Consider the following 20,499-nt stretch of genomic DNA (forward strand, 5'->3'; position numbering starts at 1 on the left):
TTAGAGAGAGAGAGAGAGAGAGAGAGAGAGAGAGAGAGAGAGAGAGAGAGAGAGAGAGAGAGAGAGAGAGAGAGAGAGAGAGAGAGTTCTAATTCGTTAATTTTTCCTTAGGTTTATTACACATTAGGTTCGGAGACAAAAAACTACATGTCTTGCTGAAATTGCAAACTATAACGTTAAAATTAATATTGAAACGTTAATAGAAATTCAAATGATACTTATAATGAAACGTTAATGAGAGAGAGAGAGAGAGAGAGAGAGAGAGAGAGAGAGAGAGAGAGAGAGAGAGAGAGAGATAACCTACTCCAATAGTAAATCAGTTACGTAAGCGATCAAGGAAAATAGGTATGTAGATAACTTAGAACTCCGTTTTCTTTCTTCTTTCCACACTTTTTTATGAGTAACTTTAGAAAATGTTAGGAAAGTGAAAGTTAGACCTGGAAATGAATTAATTCGTGTTTCGGTGAATCTTGTTTAAGAAAAGGTTTTAAATAAAGAACTAGATAAATCTAAGAAAAAATTATCTAAAAGAGAGAGAGAGAGAGAGAGAGAGAGAGAGAGAGAGAGAGAGAGAGAGAGAGAGAGAGAGAGAGAGAGAGAGAGAGAGAGAGAGAGAGACATAGGAAAGGAATGACAATAATTATTTCTGTATCATGTCATTCATCTCTCTCTCTCTCTCTCTCTCTCTCTCTCTCTCTCTCTCTCTCTCTCTCTCTCTCTCTCTCTCTCTGGATCACATAAACACAGTATATTCATTAACTTACACAAACACCTTTAGGTAACTTCTTAGTCCCCATATCCATAATGAGATGAGGAATTAATGCATTACCTTTTACGACCATGAGAGAGAGAGAGAGAGAGAGAGAGAGAGAGAGAGAGAGAGAGAGAGAGAGAGAGAGAGAGAGAGAGAGAGAGAGAGAGAGAGAGAGAGAGAGAGATTAATAGAGGAACTGTGAGGTAAAAATTGAGGAAAGGACGTGGGAGAGGAAGGATAAGGAGGAGGAGGAGGAGGAGGGAGGCAAGTGGGAAGTGGTTGAAAGCTAAGATGGATTTAGGATGGGGAAGGTATAGATGGAAGAGGAGGAAGAGGAGGACGACGAGAAGGGAGAAGTGGAGGAGGAGGAGGAGGAGGAGAGGGAAAAAGTTAATGTAAAGGAGGAGGAGAAAGAGGACAGTGGAGTGTAGACAAATATGGAAGAGAGAGAGAGAGAGAGAGAGAGAGAGAGAGAGAGAGAGAGAGAGAGAGAGAGAGAGAGAGAGAGAGAGAGAGAGAAAATACCCCCTCGATTATAACTAAGTATAGAGGTCGTAACAGATCACGTGACCTGAGAACATTAGACCGGAATAATGCAACAGGTCTCTCTCTCTCTCTCTCTCTCTCTCTCTCTCTCTCTCTCTCTCTCTCTCTCTCTCTCTCTCTCTCTCTCTCTCTCACTAATCAAAAAAATAAAAAGAAACCCACTTAGAGAAAAGTTTACTGAGAGAGAGAGAGAGAGAGAGAGAGAGAGAGAGAGAGAGAGAGAGAGAGAGAGAGAGAGAGAGAGCAGTAACGACTAATACCGCTATTCGCTATTTAGGAAGAACAGTGACAACTTTTCCTCCACTTATTTAGTTTCCAAATTCACATCGAAAGTGTATGTAGGAAAACATGAAGTGTGTTTTTTCTCTTAGTACGAGTAGAGAGAGAGAGAGACTTAGAGGACGACGAAGAGGAGGAGAAGGAGGAGAAGGAGGAAAAGGAAAAAGAAGACTGGTAAATCTCTCAGGTGAAAATTGTGGGGATATTGAAAGAGAACGATATTTTTAAAGACGACAAAAAAAAAAGAAAAACTGTGAAGGAAACTAAGGGGGAGAGACTAAAGAACAACACTAAAAAAAATAAAGAAAGAAAAAAAGAGGAACTAAATAGAAAGGGACACAAGAAACGATGAATCAGGAAAAGGGAAACCTGAATGACACTTAAGAAAGAGGATTTTTAGAAGTAGGTCTTGATAAGAGCTAAAGAAAATGGGAACTTTTGGGCACTAAAGAAAGAGGAATCTCAAAATTGGGTCTTGATAGGGACTTCAGAAAATGACTTTTATTTATTGGAATCAGGAATTTAAAGGAGATTTAAAGATAGGAACTTCTGGATACTGGGATCTTAGTTGAGTTTATGGTGAATAGAGACATAAAGGAGGAAAGCAAAGGGAAACAAAAGGTGAGAGTTAAAGACAAGAGTAGAAAGGGCGTTTTTAGATTGTCCCCAGAAAGAAGTCTTGATTTGGCACTAAGAAAAATTCACACCAGTCTCCAGAAAGGGAGTCTTACTCAAGGGGACCTGAGAAGAGATCTTGATAGGAATTGAAGAAAATGGAGACTAGATGGAGGACTTCAGAAGATAAATTTTACGAAAGAGAACCTGAAAACGGGATCTGGATGGAAACTTACACGAAGGACTTTAAGAAGAGAAACAAAGGAAACATAGAAAAAGTAAAGTCCAAGAGTGCACCTAAGAAAAGAGTTGGCAGATTAAAAAAAGAGGAAAAATTTATAGAGAGAGGACCTAAGAACGGAATCTAGATGGAAACTTACACGAAGGGCTTCAGAAGAGAATTTTAAGGAAAGAAAGCAAAGGAGGAAACAGAAAAGGAGAGTTCATGTAATAAAAGAGTTAACAAAGATTCAAAAACTAGAAACTTACACGAGAACTTCTGAAGGAGAATTTTAAAGGAAACTGAGAGAGGAGTTAGAAATGACTTACCTTGAGTGACATTTGGTATAGAGTGTGTTGGTATAGAGCGATGTGCAGAAGAGGTGTGGACGGGCCGACTACTGACTGGCTGGCTGCTGCTGGTTACGTGCGTTCGATCCCGGACGTAAAAGTGATCTGAGGTCGTCTCCCTGTGTTCACTCCTTTATATTACTCGCGCTCTCCCACGCACCACGCTCCTCAACCAATAGGCGCGCTTCTTTATCTGTATCCCGCACCCGTGGCCAATCAGAGAGGGGTTTTCATGGAGTTTTCGTCCAATGAGAGTGAGGTTTCTTTTTGGAGAATCTTATGCCCCCGTAGACTGAATCCCGGCAGATGGCACGGATGAGGGTGTGTCATGTGTTTGATTATGGTGTTAAGAGAGGGAGACAAGGGTTTAGCGGAGGAATGAAGGAAGGAGGAGGCTGGAAGAGGATTATTGGAGCCCGTCATTACAAGTGTCACGTGTTGTTTGGTCTCCTCCGCGTCGCCCACGAGTCCTCCCTTCGTCGGGATTGCTTGTGCCCACTCATCTCCCTACCCATTCCATTACCACTTCCACCACTACCACATCCTTCTCCTCCTCCTCCTCCTCCTCCTCTTACTCTTCCTACTGGTCATCATGTCTCGTCCTCCTGTTACCCCCCTCTTCATCCCTCCTCACATCTCTTATCTCTTCCCCTCCTCCTCTTCCTCCTCCTCCTCCTCCAGAACAGTCAGTGCGTGGGAGTCCTTACCGTATTATTTTACTTGTCATTGTCTCCTGCTCGTGCATCGTCTCCTCGGTATTATCTTTCATGTATGTCAATGAGTCTCCTTTTTGTGTATGTGCGTCATTTATGGCACTCAACCATGTCAACTTTTCCTAATTTATTGTCGTGTTCCGGAATTGTCGATTAATTTACCGCCTTTCCCTTCTGTATCCCTTCCCTCTTTGTATCCCTTCCTATTTGTCCCCTGCTTTCCTGTTTCTCTAGTCTTTTTTTTTTTTTTTTTTTTTGTGTGTGTGTGTGTGTGTGTGTGTCTGTGTGTGTGTGTGTCTTTCATCTCTCAGCCTGATGTCAGTTTGTGTTAAGTTAAGCTGAGTCAGATTTAGTTGGACTCCTATAAAGTCATTTCACCTTATCTGTAACTTATCAAATTATCAAATTATCGTCACCTTTACCTGTCGTTGATTAGCATGTCATTTTAACCATTTTGGATTTTGTTAGAGTTTATGTTTGATTTTGTTTTATAATTATTTATTTACTTTTTTTTCATGTACTTATTTACCTTATTTTATTTTATATTTTACTGGTGTTTATCTTTATTTATATTTGTTAATGTTCAGTTTTATTACCTTGATGATGTTGTATGATCATTGCTTAAACACAAGAATATTAATCTGCTTACCTGTCTATCTATCCATCCATCTATCTAACTGCTTATCTGTTTACCTACCCACCTACCCACTTATCTATTAAACCTATGAAGCAATCAATTAATCTGTCCATCAATATATCCACCAAATATCTATCTATCAGTGTATCTGTCAGTCAGTCTTTCCTTCAGCCGTGCGTGACCAGAATCAATCAGCAATAAGACGAGAGAAGAAAGAGAGATACGCATCACGTTGGTATTTCCTATGTTATATAATCTTAACACTTTCCCTTCATTTGTTTCCGCGACAACTTTCCTGCTTCCTTTTCCCCCTTTTTCTCTTTTACATCGAAGGACGCAGGAAATTCCAGACATTAAAAAAAAAAAAGTGGCGTATTACTGGAGAGATATTGACCTGTTGGAATCAGTACAAAGGAGAATGACTAAAAAGATACAAAGAAACAATTGAACATTTTAAGTTTACAATCCTTAGAGAAGCGTACAATAAGGAGGGTGTCTGATAGAGGCCTTTAAATGATGTGGGAAATACAGTAAGGGCAACATAAGCAAAATTTTCAGGGTCAGTAGCGAGGATAGGACAAGAAATAATGGGTTCAAACGTGATAGAGTTAGATTTTAAAAAGAAGATAGGAAAGAATTGGTGGTAGGTGAATGAAATAGAGTAAGCGATTAATTTGTCATTACAGAACTTTAAAAAAAAAAAAAAAAAAAACAGGCAATTATGTTTCATGCATGGACTGTTACGTGTAGGCCTGATGGCTTCTTGCAAGTTCCCATATATTCTTATGCTCTATGTTCTTATTAATAAAAAAAAATCATGAAGTATTTATTTTCAAAACACCATGGCATAGAAAACGGAAGTGCGCAGAAAGGGAAGGATGAGAGGAGGGAGACCAAGGAAGCTAAAATTTGTGTCTTAGCTTCCTTGAGGGCAATGCAAGAAGGGTCACCAGCGAAAGTACGTAATAATTATTATTTAACTACTATTTAATTATGTTGTTACCTCCTTCCTATTTTTACTTGTCCATTTCTACCACTCTCCGTTTTCTTTCTTTTGTCTCTTAGAAAATATGGATGTTTGTTATAATTTTTTTTTATGACAGCTATGTAAAGTTTAGAGAGAGAGAGAGGGAGAGAGAGAGAGATTCATGCAGGTCACTAAGATGCCAGGGAAAGAAAGAGAGAGAGAAAGAGAGAGAAAAGTTTTAATTTGTTCTAAAAGGGAAGAATGAGTCTCGCATTTCGTTGTCTCAAAACTTCTCAGGCATTATTCATTTTTACATCAGTTAGCGAAGCCCAGTCGGCGAGAGGTTAGCGCCAGTTAAGCCAGAAGTCATTCGCATCATTAGTAATCTCAAATCAGTCAGGTAGCATAATGGGTTCGTGTATGTATTTTATTTATTTATTTATTTTATTTTATTTTATTTATTTATCTTTTTTTTTTTTTTTGATAGCCAGGTCATGTATGGTCAGTCAGTCGGTCAGATGGTCAGTCAGCTGGTGAATCCTTAAGGTATAAAAAGCAAAAATATAAGTAGGTCACTGGAAAAGAATGTGAGAATCAGTCAGTCAGTCAGTCACTCACTCACTCACTCAATTAACCAGTCAGGGTAAAAAGTAAAATTTTCAGTAGTTCATTTGGGAAAGATATGAGGGTCAGTCAGTAAAACAGTCAGTCAGTGAGTCAGTCAGTCAGTCATTCAGTCAGTTCGCGAGGTACAGAATAAGATTTAAATAGGTCAGAAAGGGAGCGGCTTGAGAGTCAATCAGTTAGTCAGTAGAAAACTCAGTCCATCAGTCAGTTAGTCAATGAGGCACTCAGTCAGTCACTCAGTCAGTCACTCAGTCAGTCACTCAGTCAATCAGGTACTTAGTCAGTCACTCAGTCAGTCACTCAGTCAATCAGGTACTCAGTCAGTCACTCAGTCAGTCAGTGGTGAACCGTCAAGTAGCGAGGAAAAGTATAAAAATCAGTCAGTCGATAGATCAAGGACTCAGTAAATCAGTCACTTAGGTATTGAATCCTCAGGTACAGAGAAATATTTGAAGTAGATCAGTCAGTCACTCACTCACTCAGGTATACAGAAATATTTTAAGTAGATCACTGAGGAAGGCAATGTAAGTCAGTCAGTCAGTCAGTCAGTCAGTCGTGAGGGGGAAGCTTAACATTTTACTAGGTCAGTTGGCCGCACCGTGAGACTGTATTAAAACAATTAACTTGGGTTTTAAAAGGTCTTTCATCATGCATCAACTTTGTTAGTTAGCGGCCGTCAGTCAGTCAGTCTCTCTCTCTCTCTCTCTCTCTCTCTCTCTCTCTCTCTCTCTCTCTCTCTCTCTCTCTCTCTCTGCCCGAAGCAAATAAATGATACATAATGCAAATTCTCTATTTTCTTTCTATTACTTTTAGTGTGTGTGTGCGTGTGTTCGTGTGTTCGTGCGTGCGTGCGTGCGTGTGTGTGGAGATTAAGGGAGCAAGAGAGAAAATTTAAGACGGACAGAATTTCGAAGTGGATAGATTTAGGGCAGCGATAGATGGAGGGAGGAGGAGGAGGAGGAGGAGGAGGAGGAGGAGGAGGAGGAGGAAGAGAAAGAGGAAGAGGAGGAGGAAGAAGAGAAGGAGGAAAGAGTATCAGTGTAAGATGGACACGCGAGAGAGAGAGAGAGAGAGAGAGAGAGAGAGAGAGAGAGAGAGAGAGAGAGAGAGAGAGAGAGAGAGAGAGAGAGAGAGACCATTATCATTATTTCTATTCAAGATATAGATAAACAAACAAATATTTAAGTTTTTTCTGTATTTCTAACTAGTCGTTTTTATGTCGCTTTATTTATTTTAAAGCGAAAATGGAGAAGAAAAAACATACATACTCATGTGTTGTTGTTGTTGTTGTTGTTGTTGTTGTTGTTGTTGTTCTTCTTCTTCTTCTTCTTCTTCTAATTTTCTTCTTTGTCTTTCTCTTCTTCTTCGTCTTCCTCTTCTTCTTCTTTTTCTTCTTCTTCTTCTTCTTATTATTATTATTATTATTATTATTATTATTATTATTATTATTATTATTATTATTCCTTTTCTACATCATCATTATCTTCTTCTTTTTATTTTTATTCTCCTCCTCCTCCTCCTCTTCCTCCTCGTTCCCTATTAATCTCATCTCTTTCTATAACATTACTCTGCAGTTTCCTGTTTATCTATCTGTGGCTGGTGGACGCCTTGTGTGTGTGTGTGTGTGTGTGTGTGTGTATAGTGGACGTAAAACTGTAACCATGTATATCGTGCGCTGTTCCCAAGGCGGTTATCGTACTTGACGCAACGCAACACCGAGGTGGAATAGATTTACGAAAGATTACGAAGTTGTACTCTCTCTCTCTCTCTCTCTCTCTCTCTCTCTCTCTCTCTCTCTCTCTCTCTCTGGTATTACGTTTTCTTAACCTCAACGCAATTTTTCTCTTGTCTGTCAATCTCTTGTATCCATCTTTCTCTCTCTCTCTCTCTCTCTCTCTCTCTCTCTCTCTCTCTCTCTCTCTCTCTCTCTCTCTCTCTGAAAATTTCTAAAAGCCCAACAGCACTTCCTTATCATTCCTCACCACTACCGAGAGAGAGAGAGAGAGAGAGAGAGAGAGAGCATGTGTGTGTGAGTGTGTGTGTGTGTGTGTGTGTGTGTGTGTGTGTGTGTGTGCCTGGATATTATATGGAAGGAGAAAATAAATGGTTTTACTCGCTAACGTGGAAGGTTCGCGCTACACTACGCTAACTATTTCAGGGTTGTGCTGTAGTGTTGTTGATTCAAGGTCGTGTATTAGACGCCCCTCCCCATCTTTTTTTTTTTTTTTTATGAAATTCGGAAAGAAAACGTATATGGCAGGTATTCGATTTCATGAGTTTACGTGTTATCATTAGTAGTAGTAGTAGTAGTTGTAGTAAAGTTTTAGTAATGAATAATAATAATAATAATAATAATAATAATAATAATAATAATAATAATAATAATAGCAAATGCGTTATTATCACCTAACAATATACATGAAATTTGCTTTGGCAGCTCTCAAACAAAAAAAAAAAAAAGACAAAAACTAAAATTTTGAGGTTTCGATCAGCTATGGTCCGTGCAGCGTGTGAAGACTTCAGATGTCCATTCAGTGCTGCTGCGTACAAAAGATCTCAGCCACTCTTCATGCTTTCCAATGGACCATATTCTGAAACACTTCCACGCCACCAACCCCCCTTTCCCCCTCCTCACTACATTCAATAGACTCTAGTTGAATTGACACTGTTTTTTTTTTAATTGCTCCAGTGACAGATTAACAATATTTCTACATTATTAACAGAAGAAACACAATTTTCAAAGGCCACTCCGTGGCCTTTAAAAATTGTGGTGTTGAGAAAGCAAAGCCTTTCAGAATACGGACCAATTTAGACCTCATTCGTTGACCAGATGGCAGCATTCAATTGTCTGCATTTTAAGGGATGTGATGCGTCACTGGATTATCCCACATCTCGTTGTGTCCTCCGTTACTTCTTGCTGTTGATTCCTTTTATATTTATTCTCTTCTTTCCTTATTATTTTTTCTCTTTCCTTGGTGTCCTTCTCTCAGCTCTCAGCTGTGTTAATTGATACGTTTGTCCTGCGTCACTATATATATATTTTTTATCTTTTTTCTTCTCTCATTTTTTTCTTTTTTTTTCTTTTTTTCTTTTCGAGCCCTTGATGCTTTGAGGAGAGCAACAAGTCACCCGATACCCATTTATACCTTATTATTTTTTTTTATCCATGAATCTTGTTTTTTTCACCTCTTTTATAATGTTTAGTTCTTCATGGTGCATCTTCTTAAACATTTTTCCGCCTTTTCTCCACTATTTTTAACAGGGTGTAGATGTTATTAGAGGTTTTCAGTGATACTTCAAAAAAAGATTCTGCACCATCGATAGAACAACAACACATGAGAACCCGACTTGTCACCTCTGTGGCCTTTGAAAATAGTCGATCATATTTTGAAACACTTCCGCGTCGCACCTCCGCTACATTCAAAAAGGCTCTAACTTCTAAACACACAAAAAAAAGGCAATCGTAGGGCCTTAAATATAACCTCTGTTTTAACATTCTGAGACTTTCCTTGGTGTGCGTACCCGGGAAAGCCCTGTAGCCGTGTGTAGAGGGAATGCCAGGTGGTGTCAGGGGCGGAGTGTCAGCTTACGTTCCCACACGCCTCAGGCCTCGCTAAGGAGACACTCATTGCCTGGGTGCGTAAACTTAACAAGGAACAGGAGGCTCCGTGGTACCGTGGGGCGTGACACCACTGAACACAACACCGAGGTTCCTGCGGCAGGTTTTTTTTTTTTTTTTTTTTTTCTCTCTCTTCTTTTAAGGGGTTGACTAAAGGGATAGCAGAGTTTGGGGTTAGTGCTAAAGATTGCGTGTTTGAGGTGCTGTATGAGAGACGGTTTTTTTTTTTTTTGTGGGAGCTTTTGGATATTAAGGGAAGGGATGTGATAGAGTACGGTAATTATATGGTTTGAGAAGAGAGAATGCCGTCAGTAACTTCATGACAAGTTCCAAAGACCACTTCTCGAAATTTAATTAATTTATGGACAGATATGTCGTTTTGCATGTCATTGAGTTGATAGATAGATATATAAACAGATGGAATGAAAGATAAACAAACAAATACATTGAAAACAATAACCACAAGAACAGGAAACGAGATCCATCAACCCTTAATCAAAAATGGGTTAAATATGAGGACATAACAATTTTACGCAATATATATTCACTCTTTAGTGCATACAAAAGAAAATTTTGAGAGAGAAAAATAGTAGAAAGGACAATTTGAAACCTTAACACGTGAATCGCCAACCACACATTCTAGGAAATCTTTCATACACCAGGCATTGTGCATCCAATCAACGCCCTTCAGTCTTTGGGAGTAACGATGCCTTCAAGTCCTGAGCACCAGCAATCCTAACCAACACTCACGGAAGAAAACTAACTCGCAAAATAGACAATAGAAAGTAGATGCGGCTAAAAATCATTGGTGACTTGGGAGTGGTGGATGGGAGGGGGAGTGATAGCAGGTAAGAGGATCAAGGGGCAATTGAAGGAAAGAGGAAGGTAGGATTTGTCTTTGCCCCCCCAAAGACCGAGGCGCGATGAAGGCGGTCCGCTCAGCCAGTAAGGGGATCGAGGCGTAAGGAGATTCCGCCGAGGTACCCTATCATAAGCTCTCAGGCGGAGGATATCGATGTGCGTGGATCAAATGTACGATAATTTATGACTTTTCCCGACGACATTGCCTTCTTGACTATAAATTAGGGCAGTGCATGACTATTTTTAGCGATATTGCATTATGCTCATGATTTAATACTTTATTTTTACTATTATATGCACTAAGTATTGATCGCTATTGTGAATTTCCTGCTCTTCTTATTTAGCAACATTGCGTTTTCATCATAGTTCTGAGTTTTCTGTCTTGGCTGGACAGGAAAGTTTATTAATTTACCTGTTGACTTATTTTATTTTTTTTTCTTACACCCCCACTTTGCTTTTCATAACAATATGTACTGCACGAAACTCATACAAAATTTTGTTGCCAAGTCTCATTTCCCGTGACTATCAGCATCAGCAGTTACTGTATGACCAGCCTTGATCTTCCCTTTCCTGCTACAAAGTTGACCCTGATGCAAGTACTTCATGTAAAACTCTGCTTATTGTTATATGCTATTACTGCCACCACAGGGCCTATATTGTGTTAAATCTGCCGTGCGTGTGACCCTCACATGTAAAGCAGAGTTGTTATCTGTTGATTGATGGCTGAATGTTTTACAACTCTAATAACAAGGGCAATTCCCAAATTCAAGCAATCATAGCAACAGATCAGCACAGACAAACATGTTACAGCAATCCAGCCACTTTCACACAAAAAATAACCCAATGAAAATGAAACAATAACACTTCATCAATAGAAATGAAACTTTAACACCTCAATGAAAAATAAAACTGGAATGCTGTCAATGAAAAATGGAAGTTAAACGCAAAGTCGATGAAAATTAAACAGCAATGCTACGTCAGTGATTTTTATTTTACGCAGAAGTATCCATAGCTGTGAACTTTTCCTTGTCCTTGCCCTGGCGAGCAGCTCGACCTGCCGCCCTCCGCTCAATGATCTTCTTGCGGTCCTTGTCCATCTTCAGCTTCACCACGCAGCACTGCAACAAACACAAATGAGATAACAACCTAACAAAAGCCATAACTCTATATATATACTCCATGCACCTCATTATAGTACATCCCAGTCCTTGCTGTCTCTCATCCTCTTGAGATAAAAATAAGACTGTCATCATTCTCTGGCCCAAAATTAACACTCTTCTCTTAATCTCACATATACATCAAATCTGTCCTCTCACTTAACCACAACACATCCTCTAACATTAAGAACATAAGTCAGTAAGACAGCATGGGGACTATTACAATAAAATACAAAACTGCAAACAACAAAAATTTCAATCAGTTATCTGAAACCTACACTATGTGAAAAGACCACCATAAATGGATAAACTTAAGGAAAAGGCAACGCTTATTCATATCAAGGAGGTTAACTCTAGATGGGTCATGTGCCAGATGAGGTGAAGATTCTCCACTACAGCAGACCAATCAACCACTCAAAAATATTCATAGCCGTTTGGTTAAGTTTTCACTATTGTGGCAGCAAAATCACCATTACTGTTACACAACCAGACCCAAGGACGTACAGTTATGGTCAACAGTCAACCTCCCATGCTCACTTCCCCTCAAGTGTCTTCCCTTAATCTTATCCTCTAGTCTGCCAGTAATCTGTCATTTGTAAAAATTTGTAAAGACAGGCAGAAAATCAGAGAACTTGAGAGAGAATAAACTCATAATATATTAAAAGGAAATGTAAAAAGTTAACTCCAGATCATGCCTTTGCATAATTTGGTTCAATCTAGTGTTGTATCAGTCACACAATACACACCTTGGAGGGGTGGATGCCAACATAGACAGAGGCTCCATTGGCTTTCTCGCGCTGGATCCTCTCAATGTAGATGCAGTACTTTTTTCGGTACACACTGACAACCTTGCCTACCTGCTGCCCCTTGTAGTGCCCCCTGACTACCTGTAGGGAAGACCAAAGGGTCAGAAAAGATATAACAGGAGCAATAACAATGCACACTCTCGCTATATACTCTCACGTCAGAAGCACTAGCTAGATCCTTGAGCCAGGGGTGGCCTGGTGTGGGGGGCAAGAGAGCCTGTGCACCAGGTGGAATGTCAGACAGGAGAACCCTGCCCACACCCCAGGGACTGAACACTGTGGCGGACAAGGCCACGACTCCCCCACCCCCTACGCCTCTCAGAGAATGGATTAGCAGTTTTCATCATTCAAAGCTGGACAACTGATGCTTAGTAATACCTATGCATCAGTGCTACCCAGTCACGAAAGGATACTTTAGTCAATAGATATCAAAAGAAAGACGACTACTAAACATACTTGTCAAAAAGAATGATCAACGAATGTGATGTGAACTATGACCAGTGAGACTTGTAATCAAATAAAGTCACTAAATTACTGACAGCTAGAGAGATGAAATAAATGATATTAGATAAAAGAGTACTAGATCTGTAATAAATAGCTGTCCTTTTGCAAATTCCTTACCTATTTCCTCATGTCATGTTCTAACTAGCCATCACTTTAATCACTCATAAAACAGGAAAGAGGAAGTGCAAGATTATAACAGCCATATGATGTTATTAGAACACACCCATTTGAAAGTAAATATGTTGAGAAGACAAATGAGAACAGTGCATAAATCTTGAGCAATAAGAGAAAAGAAAAAGGGAGACAACAGAAGACACAGACAGTAAGAAGGGACACGTCAAGGGATACCACTTCAAAAGCAACACTCCCGACAACTCAGTAGAATCAACACACACAGCACACCAACAGCAGCAGCAGTAACAGAAGCACCGAGTCACGTCACCTGCACTTCGTCATCCTTGCGGATTGGGATGGAACGAACATTGTACTTCTGCCTCAGTTCCTTGGAGAGGGGCGCCGACATGAACCTGCGGCGGATGTGGGACGGGGCATTGAAGTAACGTTCCCTGTTCTTGCGCCGGGAGGCAGTCTTGTGCTTGTTGAGCTTCATGGTGGAGACTGAGGGAAAGACGATCATATTAATACCACTAACCGAGGCATCATGTTCCTATAACATGTACATGTGTCAGAAGCACTAGATTAATCCTTGAGCCAGGGGTGGCCTGGTGTGGGGGGCGGGAGAGCCTGTGCACCAGGTGAGGTGATGGACAGGAGAACCCTGCCCACACCCCAGGGACTGAACACTGCGGCGGACAAGGCCACGACTCCCCCACCCCCCACGCCTCTCAGAGAATGGATTAATTGTTTTCATCATTCAAAACAGATTGGGATACTTGAAAATTTTGAGAACTTATACAATGCTACCCATCTAAAGTTGAAAAACTGATAGCCCTAGCAGCATGCTGTCCATACTGTTATGTTTTTACTTCACAATCTCTGAGGCTGAAGATACTTTCCAGAACAGACACCAATTAAAGGCATCCCAACACCTCTCATCTTTAATACATCTCTTCTGTTACCACGTTTTGTGCAATAGATAAAATATTTACCTTCTTCCTGACACATGAAACTGCAGGCATGTGATATACTTTAATATTATTATTCTTTTCTTTAAGAGGCGCTGGCCACGAGCAACAAAGGAAAGAATGAAAACTCCATGAAAGGAAAGAGCCTAAAGGATTATAAAAATTTGGAGAAATGTGTTTACACCTTCCTCTTGAAAGAGTTTGAGTCACAGGTAGGGGAAATATAGAAGGCAGGAGTTCCAAAGATCACATAATTAAGACCAAAAATACTGCAGTCTCTACTAAGAACTGTCAAAATTATCACGGCTTATACAAATAACGCACTGAAATGACCACGCAAGAAAAACATAACTACCCAAAATATGAGGTATAGCCTAAAACATTACGATACCTTGAACTTAAAACCCGTCTAACACACATCCTGAACACCTCTAAACCGATACGCCCTTACTATTTACTGCACATATACCACAGCCGTACCTAATATCTATACCCATTCGTTTCATATTCAAGACAAAACAAGTTGGATGGCAGCAGTTAAAACACTTAGTTATTACGGGTTATGTATCTTAATAAACGTAAATTACACATAAAGGAGTCTCCCGCATACGAATTTATTTCACCTGCATGTATAAATCGCCATAATGATACACTCGCTTCACATACACAGCAAACCTTTCACGTGTTTACCTTCGCCTATCTCAAGACACCACAATAACAACACATATTAACATACGATAATCCACTGAACACCCAAACCCACACTCCCAATGGCGGGTAAATCTTATAGCCCAACCATTCTAGATTATAACAATGCAATTGGAGCGGCGGGATGCTATAGGATGACGAGGAAATAAGGGGATAAGACGAGATAACTTCAATACGTACGCTGCAACCCGGCCACCACAGTAGAGGAAGCGAATGGTGGCGCAAAGGATTGTGGGTCCCTTCAGAAGTACCAACTTTGAAATGAAGGAGCGAGAAATAAAGGGAAAATCTGAAATGCAACGTGAAATACTATGAGTACAAGTCCAGAAATATGATTAAATTAATTATTATTATTTGCATGAAAGAGAAAGGGAGTTGTTATTTAAAAGGTATTACAGCATCTTTCATCTCTCATCTTCACACACACACACACACACACACACACACACACAGATATATATATATATATATATATATATATATATATATATATATATATATATATATATATATATATATATATATATATATATATATATATATATATATATATATATATATATATTTGGAAAAGGGAATCTTCTACTAAAAGCATCCCAACATCATTACATCTTATCTCTAATACCATGCTCAACCTTATATATTTTTTTGCATAGAAGTATGATTACAGTAAATTCCTACAATGGCTACTGATAATACAAAACAGTTCTTTCACTATACAATTCATCTGTCAGTCTAACTCTTCCTGTCAACTGTATAGGTGAGAAATCTTTCTTCTCATTTGCGGGTCAGCGTTAGCTCCAGTGAGTGGAATGTATTGTTTCAATTTATCGAATGGTTTAGTTGGGCATCTTCTGAATGTGTAAATGTAAGTAACTCAGTTAAGTAGTACAGTCTTATATGCATCTCAGGCTCGAATTCTGAAACAGTTGTTTTCAAAGGCCACAGTTATGATTAGCAGAAATCTTGTTAGTCTATCACTAGAACCATAAAAAAAAAACATCCTTGAAAACCTGTGTAATTTCAACCACAGTTTTAATGTAGTAGAGATGCGGTGTTTCAGAATATACTCCTCAGTCAGCTGATTCTAAGTGGCAGCCCTGATTAGGAGTAAACAAATCTGAATTCCCAGTTCATCTCGGTAAAATACTTATTGTAAAAAAAAAACTCAATCCTCTCTTCCCCCTTTAATCCTTCAGAACAAAATTTACCATAGTCCTTCCTTAACATTATCCGGTCCCCGAGAAACTATGTAAGGTCATGTAACACTAATATTACATAAGGAATTTTATATTAGCCGAAGTCCGTGTTGCCGATCTCTACCAAAGCATAGGGGGAAGAGATTAGCTGGAGGCCAAAGAAATTCTGCTATACTGTTCTGCTGTTGTCTAGTGCCAGGATGCTGAGTCGCGCCCTGGTGAGTGCCTGTCTCTGGTACCTGGTGGCTACTCTTAGTTTTGCGCGTATTCATGGTGTCTTGAGATGAATGTGTTACCCAAGGCCGGTCCATTCACCTGGTTTACTAACCTGACTGATTACCATGTTATTCTAGCTATAGTTAAGCAACTAGAGGAAGTTGCCTGTGAAGTATTAGAGCGACTCTGGTCTGTAGGCGCACGAATCTGTTAAAAGTAAAGTTATATATATATATATATATATGCACACACACACACACACACACACACACACACACACACACACACACGCATACACATACACACACACACACACCTTACGTGGCTGTCTTACTATTACACTGCAGCTGAACTGAAAATATTTTGTTTAGTTATGTAGGTGAAAAATTCATATTATAAATGTTAATGTGTAATGTATTTTCGTGTGCATTACCTAAGACCAGTCCTGTATGTATATATATTTTTTCTTCTGTTGCTTGGCTGTCTTACTGTTACGTTGCAGCTAAAATGGCCTTGTGTAATCATGGAAGTTGGAGCTTTTTTTCTATGACTGTTACATGTGTTTTTTTTAATTGTTATTTATTTTTATAATGCAGGATCAGATTATTGAGTCTATACTTGAAATTTTGCCATGACCTTTGTAGAGGCATGCCAGCCGGCGGTGTGTGGCCATACAGCACCTGTATACAGCAGCCAGTGTGCAGCAGCAGAACTTTGCTGCTCAGCACAGCGGAGCAGCAGCGTTCTGCCCCTCACCGTTGACTGTGCTCTCGGAGGATGAGGAAATGATGAGAGAAACAGGTAACTGCTACTAATTTGTTATATTATCTGCTATTTATCTAACTTTACCTGGATCCTTGAAGATTACAATTATAAAGTTTTAGAATGTGATTGTTACGTGAGACAAAAAAGGCAAGAGTTTAGTTGAAAGTAATATTTATGTCATTTCTTGTTCACTTTCATTTTACAGTGGCAAAATTTGCAAGTGAACAGATTGCGCCCATTGTTAACAAGATGGATGCAGAGGGCTGCATTGATGAGAAAATATTCAAAGGCTTATTTGAAAATGGGGTATGTATATCTACAAATTTTACAGTGAATTTTTCCTTTTTTATGCTGAGAAATCAAGTGATGTTTATTCTGGCCATAATTTGTCTTTCAGTTCATGGGAGTTGAAACAGAGACTGAGTACGGCGGGTGTGGCTCAACCTTCTTTGTAGCGAACCTGGTGGTGGAGGAGCTGGCCAAGGTGGACCCAGCAGTCAGTGTTACCTGTGACATCCAGAACACCCTCATCAACACCCTCTTCAGGAAACTTGGCACAGAGGAACAGAAACAGAAATACTTGCCTAAGCTTTCCACTGAATATGTGAGTCTGTGCCATGCTCAGTATTCTCTCACTTCTTCACTCATTAGATCTCTTCAGTGTAACCAAAGATGTGATTGTTTCAGGCAAATAGTGCACCAACCTGAGAACATAGATTTACAACATGCTACTCTTGATATTAGTAAGCACCAAATTAGTCTATTCTCATGTGTTGATATCATGTATTCTAATAAATTAAGCATTAAAACTAATGTTTTCCACAGACAGGAAGTTTCTGTCTCTCAGAGACAGAGTCAGGATCAGATGCCTTCTCCCTCAAGACCACAGCAGTGAAAGATGGCAGTAATTACGTCATCAATGGCTCCAAGATGTGGATATCCTCTGCTCCTCAGTCTGGAGTGTTCTTGGTCATGGCCAATGCAAACCCCTCTGCTGTGAGTCATTACTGCTGTCACCACTACACTTTCCATAGGAAGCAGTGGTAGAAGAGTTTGACAGCTTCTGCTAAATATATCCATAGCAATGAATGGACAATGATGGTATGATATTGATATGTGCAGCTTCCACTAATATATTTCCTGTGAACAGAGCTACAAGGGCATCACCTGCTTCATTGTTGATGCACAAACCCCTGGCCTCGTTGTGGGCAAGAAGGAGGACAAGCTGGGACTGAGAGCATCCAGCACTTGTGCCGTCCACTTTGACAATGTTGTGGTAAGGGTGCCCATTTTTCTCTCACATTATGGAACTTCTGGGCTCTATATTTTCCTGCATGTTTAGCTATACGTAAGATGTGACCTATACTGTTTTCTGTTCAAGGAGTGCCATTTAAGTCGACTTTCTTTTATGGATCTTTTTTGCAGCATATAGTCACTCTTCATGTAAGAAAATGTATTCTTCTTGCCAGCCTGCAGCTTGTATAGTGCCCATGCTTGGTGTTCACAGGTGCCGGAGGAGAACATTCTTGGTACCTTTGGACATGGGTATAAGTATGCCATAGAGATGCTGAATGAGGGGCGTATTGGCATTGGGGCTCAGATGGTGGGTTTGGCGCAGGGCTGCCTTGATGCCACTGTTCCATACATACTCCAGAGGAAGCAGTTTGGAAAGAGCCTCTTTGAGTTTCAAGTATGTATCTTACTTAACTTTACTTGTGTGGTTCAGTGTCTATATTGTTGATGATGTGGCTGATTACTTTTCCTTGTGTTTGATTCTATACCATGGTATCATTGCTATCAAAAGGATTAATTTGATTGACTGCAATGGATACTGGTAGAAGCATTGCTTATGATCTTTATGAGTAAAAAATTGATGGACTCTGAAGTCTCCAGGTATGAGAATTACATTTCTCAATTGATGTTCATGATGAGCCAAAGATAGGAACATTTTTTATATTTAGTATAAAAACATAGATAAATTGCAAGGATTTGTGATTGAGTACTTTAGTTTGAAATTCTTATTGGATTGCTGCCTTACTGATAGAATACTCATAACTTCTCCCCATGAAGGCAATGCAGCATGCAGTGGCTTACCTTGCCATGGAAATTGAGGCTGCCCGCTTGCTGGTATACAATGCTGCAAGACTGAAAGAAGGCGGCCAGCCATTCATCAAGCAAGCTGCTATGTGCAAACTCTACAGCTCAGGTACGCCTTGTAAAGTATATGTAAAGTGAGGGGAATGTGGTAGTGAGAGGAAACACAAGATGAAATAGAGAAATAAAGTATTTCTGCTTCATCCCAGGTTTCCTCTCACCAACACAGTCCACTCAATTGTTAAGTACTTCAAGCTCACATAGTACAAAAGATTAGAAGAATGGACTTGTCTGTGAAGCTGAGTGATTGGGTATTCTCCTTGTAAAAGATTCAGCAGCAATACTCTTTACTTACTTTGATGTGTTTATAAGTGGGCAAGTTATCATAGTGTCATTGTACTGGGATACCCTCACTTGTTTTCCTGTCACTGCCACTTCTGAACAATTTATTGCCTCCTTGCAGAAGTAGCCACCCGAGTAACTTCCAAGTGCATAGAGCTCATGGGAGGCGTTGGCTTCACTAAGGATTATCCAGTGGAGAAGTTTTACCGAGACTGCAAGATTGGTACCATTTACGAAGGCACGTCTCACATTCAGCTGAACACCATTGCAAAGCTCATTGGGCAGGAATATAGCTCATAGTTTTCTGTACATTTACAGAGAGGGAAATGGTGAAATAGGACTTTGGAATAGTTTAGTTCTACAAGATTAACTATTTTTAGAATTTTGTAGATATCTTGTGATATTAACGATTTATTACTTTGTTTCTCAATTAACAAGTGGTCTTAATGTGAAGGTATTTGGTAGAGAGGTTTATGGCTCTTGTATAATGGTAAGTAGTGTGGTAAGTATGTGGTCATGAAGGTGATGTACATGTATTTTTGTGAAGATATTGTTTGTATGATGTCCCAGATTGAGAACGTTCCCTTAACCACTATGTTTTATGTGTTGTGATGTTCTAGTTTCTCTTTAATAGGAAACTTATTGCAGTATTAACAATCGATTCTTAATCACAGGCTACCGAACAGTTCAATGGAATTCTACTACAGCTGATTTTGCTTTAGATATGAAATATAGTGCTCAGGGTTCTAGTCACCTTATTACACATACACAAACAAACCACTTTAGGTAAACTTGCAGGAGTGGCTTTGTGGGCTATGAGGTAAGATAGCAAATTATGAAGCGTATATAGATTATTTTTATATCTGTACATATTCTGAGAGGTTTTGGTTGTTTAGTTAAGTAGGTTGTCTTCTTTTTAAGTCAATCGATGTCTGATGCTTCACTTTCCCTTTAATTTAGTTAATCTATCTGTTTATTTCTTTTCATCAATTCCATCACTTCAGACTGTACTCATTTTCACTTCCCAAGGCATGATGGACAAAAATATATTGAATTACTTGCATAAGATTTTCAGTTTTACATACCAATCTTTATACAGAGGTTGAATGTGGTCCTAGAAGTAGTGGCATTGTCACACCTATACTGAAAAAGTGCTCCAGGTCGTAAACAGTGTAAAGTAGGTGCCTTTCTTCTGTGTAATGCAACGGTCGACCAGAGTCACCGTACTCTGATTTCTTAATGGTGAAGAGAAGAATGGGATTTATATAGATGTAATCCTGCCTGTGGTTGTCTTGTGTTGCTTGTGACTTATCACAGGTAGTTCATAATTCACGTGATTGTAGTGTAGCCTCAGCATTTATGTACTTGAGTGTGGGTATCTCAGCTGCTACCCTTTGTGGAAATGTCACTAGGATATTGAAACACTGGAGAGACT

General features: G+C 39.5%; 3 protein-coding genes across 5 annotated transcripts in view; 1 reads left to right on the forward strand and 2 right to left on the reverse strand.

Moving 5' to 3' along the window:
• The window catches only part of LOC135089751 (eclosion hormone-like), a 22,472-nt gene extending 19,579 nt beyond the window's left edge, over positions 1–2,893 (reverse strand). The window contains exon 1 of the mRNA XM_063985735.1: positions 2,744–2,893. Within this exon, the coding sequence (XP_063841805.1) occupies positions 2,744–2,755 (12 nt within the window). The 5' untranslated portion in view covers positions 2,756–2,893. The remainder of the gene's footprint in view (positions 1–2,743) is intronic.
• Positions 1–20,130, forward strand: part of LOC135089754 (short/branched chain specific acyl-CoA dehydrogenase, mitochondrial-like) — a 59,092-nt gene extending 38,962 nt beyond the window's left edge. The window contains exons 1-9 of one of the 2 annotated variants that reach the window (XM_063985738.1): positions 15,561–15,865; positions 16,508–16,664; positions 16,834–16,934; positions 17,026–17,232; positions 17,454–17,624; positions 17,779–17,904; positions 18,136–18,318; positions 18,699–18,834; positions 19,186–20,130. In XM_063985738.1, coding sequence (XP_063841808.1) covers positions 15,848–15,865; positions 16,508–16,664; positions 16,834–16,934; positions 17,026–17,232; positions 17,454–17,624; positions 17,779–17,904; positions 18,136–18,318; positions 18,699–18,834; positions 19,186–19,364 — 1,278 coding nt within the window. In that variant the 5' untranslated portion in view covers positions 15,561–15,847 and the 3' untranslated portion in view covers positions 19,365–20,130. Of the gene's footprint in view, positions 1–15,560; positions 15,866–16,507; positions 16,665–16,833; positions 16,935–17,025; positions 17,233–17,453; positions 17,625–17,778; positions 17,905–18,135; positions 18,319–18,698; positions 18,835–19,185 lie in introns of those variants that run through there. The other variant, XM_063985739.1, reaches the window with a different exon arrangement.
• LOC135089757 (large ribosomal subunit protein uL24-like) lies at positions 11,161–14,737 on the reverse strand. Of its 2 annotated transcripts, none has more exons than XM_063985754.1 (4): positions 14,629–14,737; positions 13,098–13,273; positions 12,092–12,232; positions 11,161–11,306 (listed from the first exon to the last, which is right to left on the reverse strand). In XM_063985754.1, the coding sequence occupies exons 2-4, from the start codon at positions 13,263–13,265 to the stop codon at positions 11,181–11,183; spliced, it is 435 nt and encodes a 144-aa protein (XP_063841824.1). In that variant the 5' UTR covers positions 13,266–13,273; positions 14,629–14,737; the 3' UTR covers positions 11,161–11,180. The 2 variants fall into 2 exon arrangements, with proteins under 2 accessions (XP_063841824.1, XP_063841825.1); XM_063985755.1 differs by having other exon boundaries at positions 14,537–14,638.
• Positions 20,131–20,499: the final 369 nt, after the last annotated feature.

The sequence above is a fragment of the Scylla paramamosain genome, chromosome 33 (genome assembly GCF_035594125.1).
Source record: "Scylla paramamosain isolate STU-SP2022 chromosome 33, ASM3559412v1, whole genome shotgun sequence".
Classification (NCBI taxonomy): domain Eukaryota; kingdom Metazoa; phylum Arthropoda; class Malacostraca; order Decapoda; family Portunidae; genus Scylla; species Scylla paramamosain.

Coding starts and splice junctions, on each gene's coding strand:
- LOC135089757 (XM_063985754.1), bottom strand. CDS start 13,265: ATGAAGCTCAACAAGCACAAGACTGCCTCCCGGCGCAAGAACAGGGAA. Junction 12,233..13,097: donor GCAAGGATGACGAAGTGCAG/GTGACGTGACTC, acceptor TCTTCCCTACAG/GTAGTCAGGGGGCACTACAA. Junction 11,307..12,091: donor TTGGCATCCACCCCTCCAAG/GTGTGTATTGTG, acceptor TGTTTGTTGCAG/TGCTGCGTGGTGAAGCTGAA.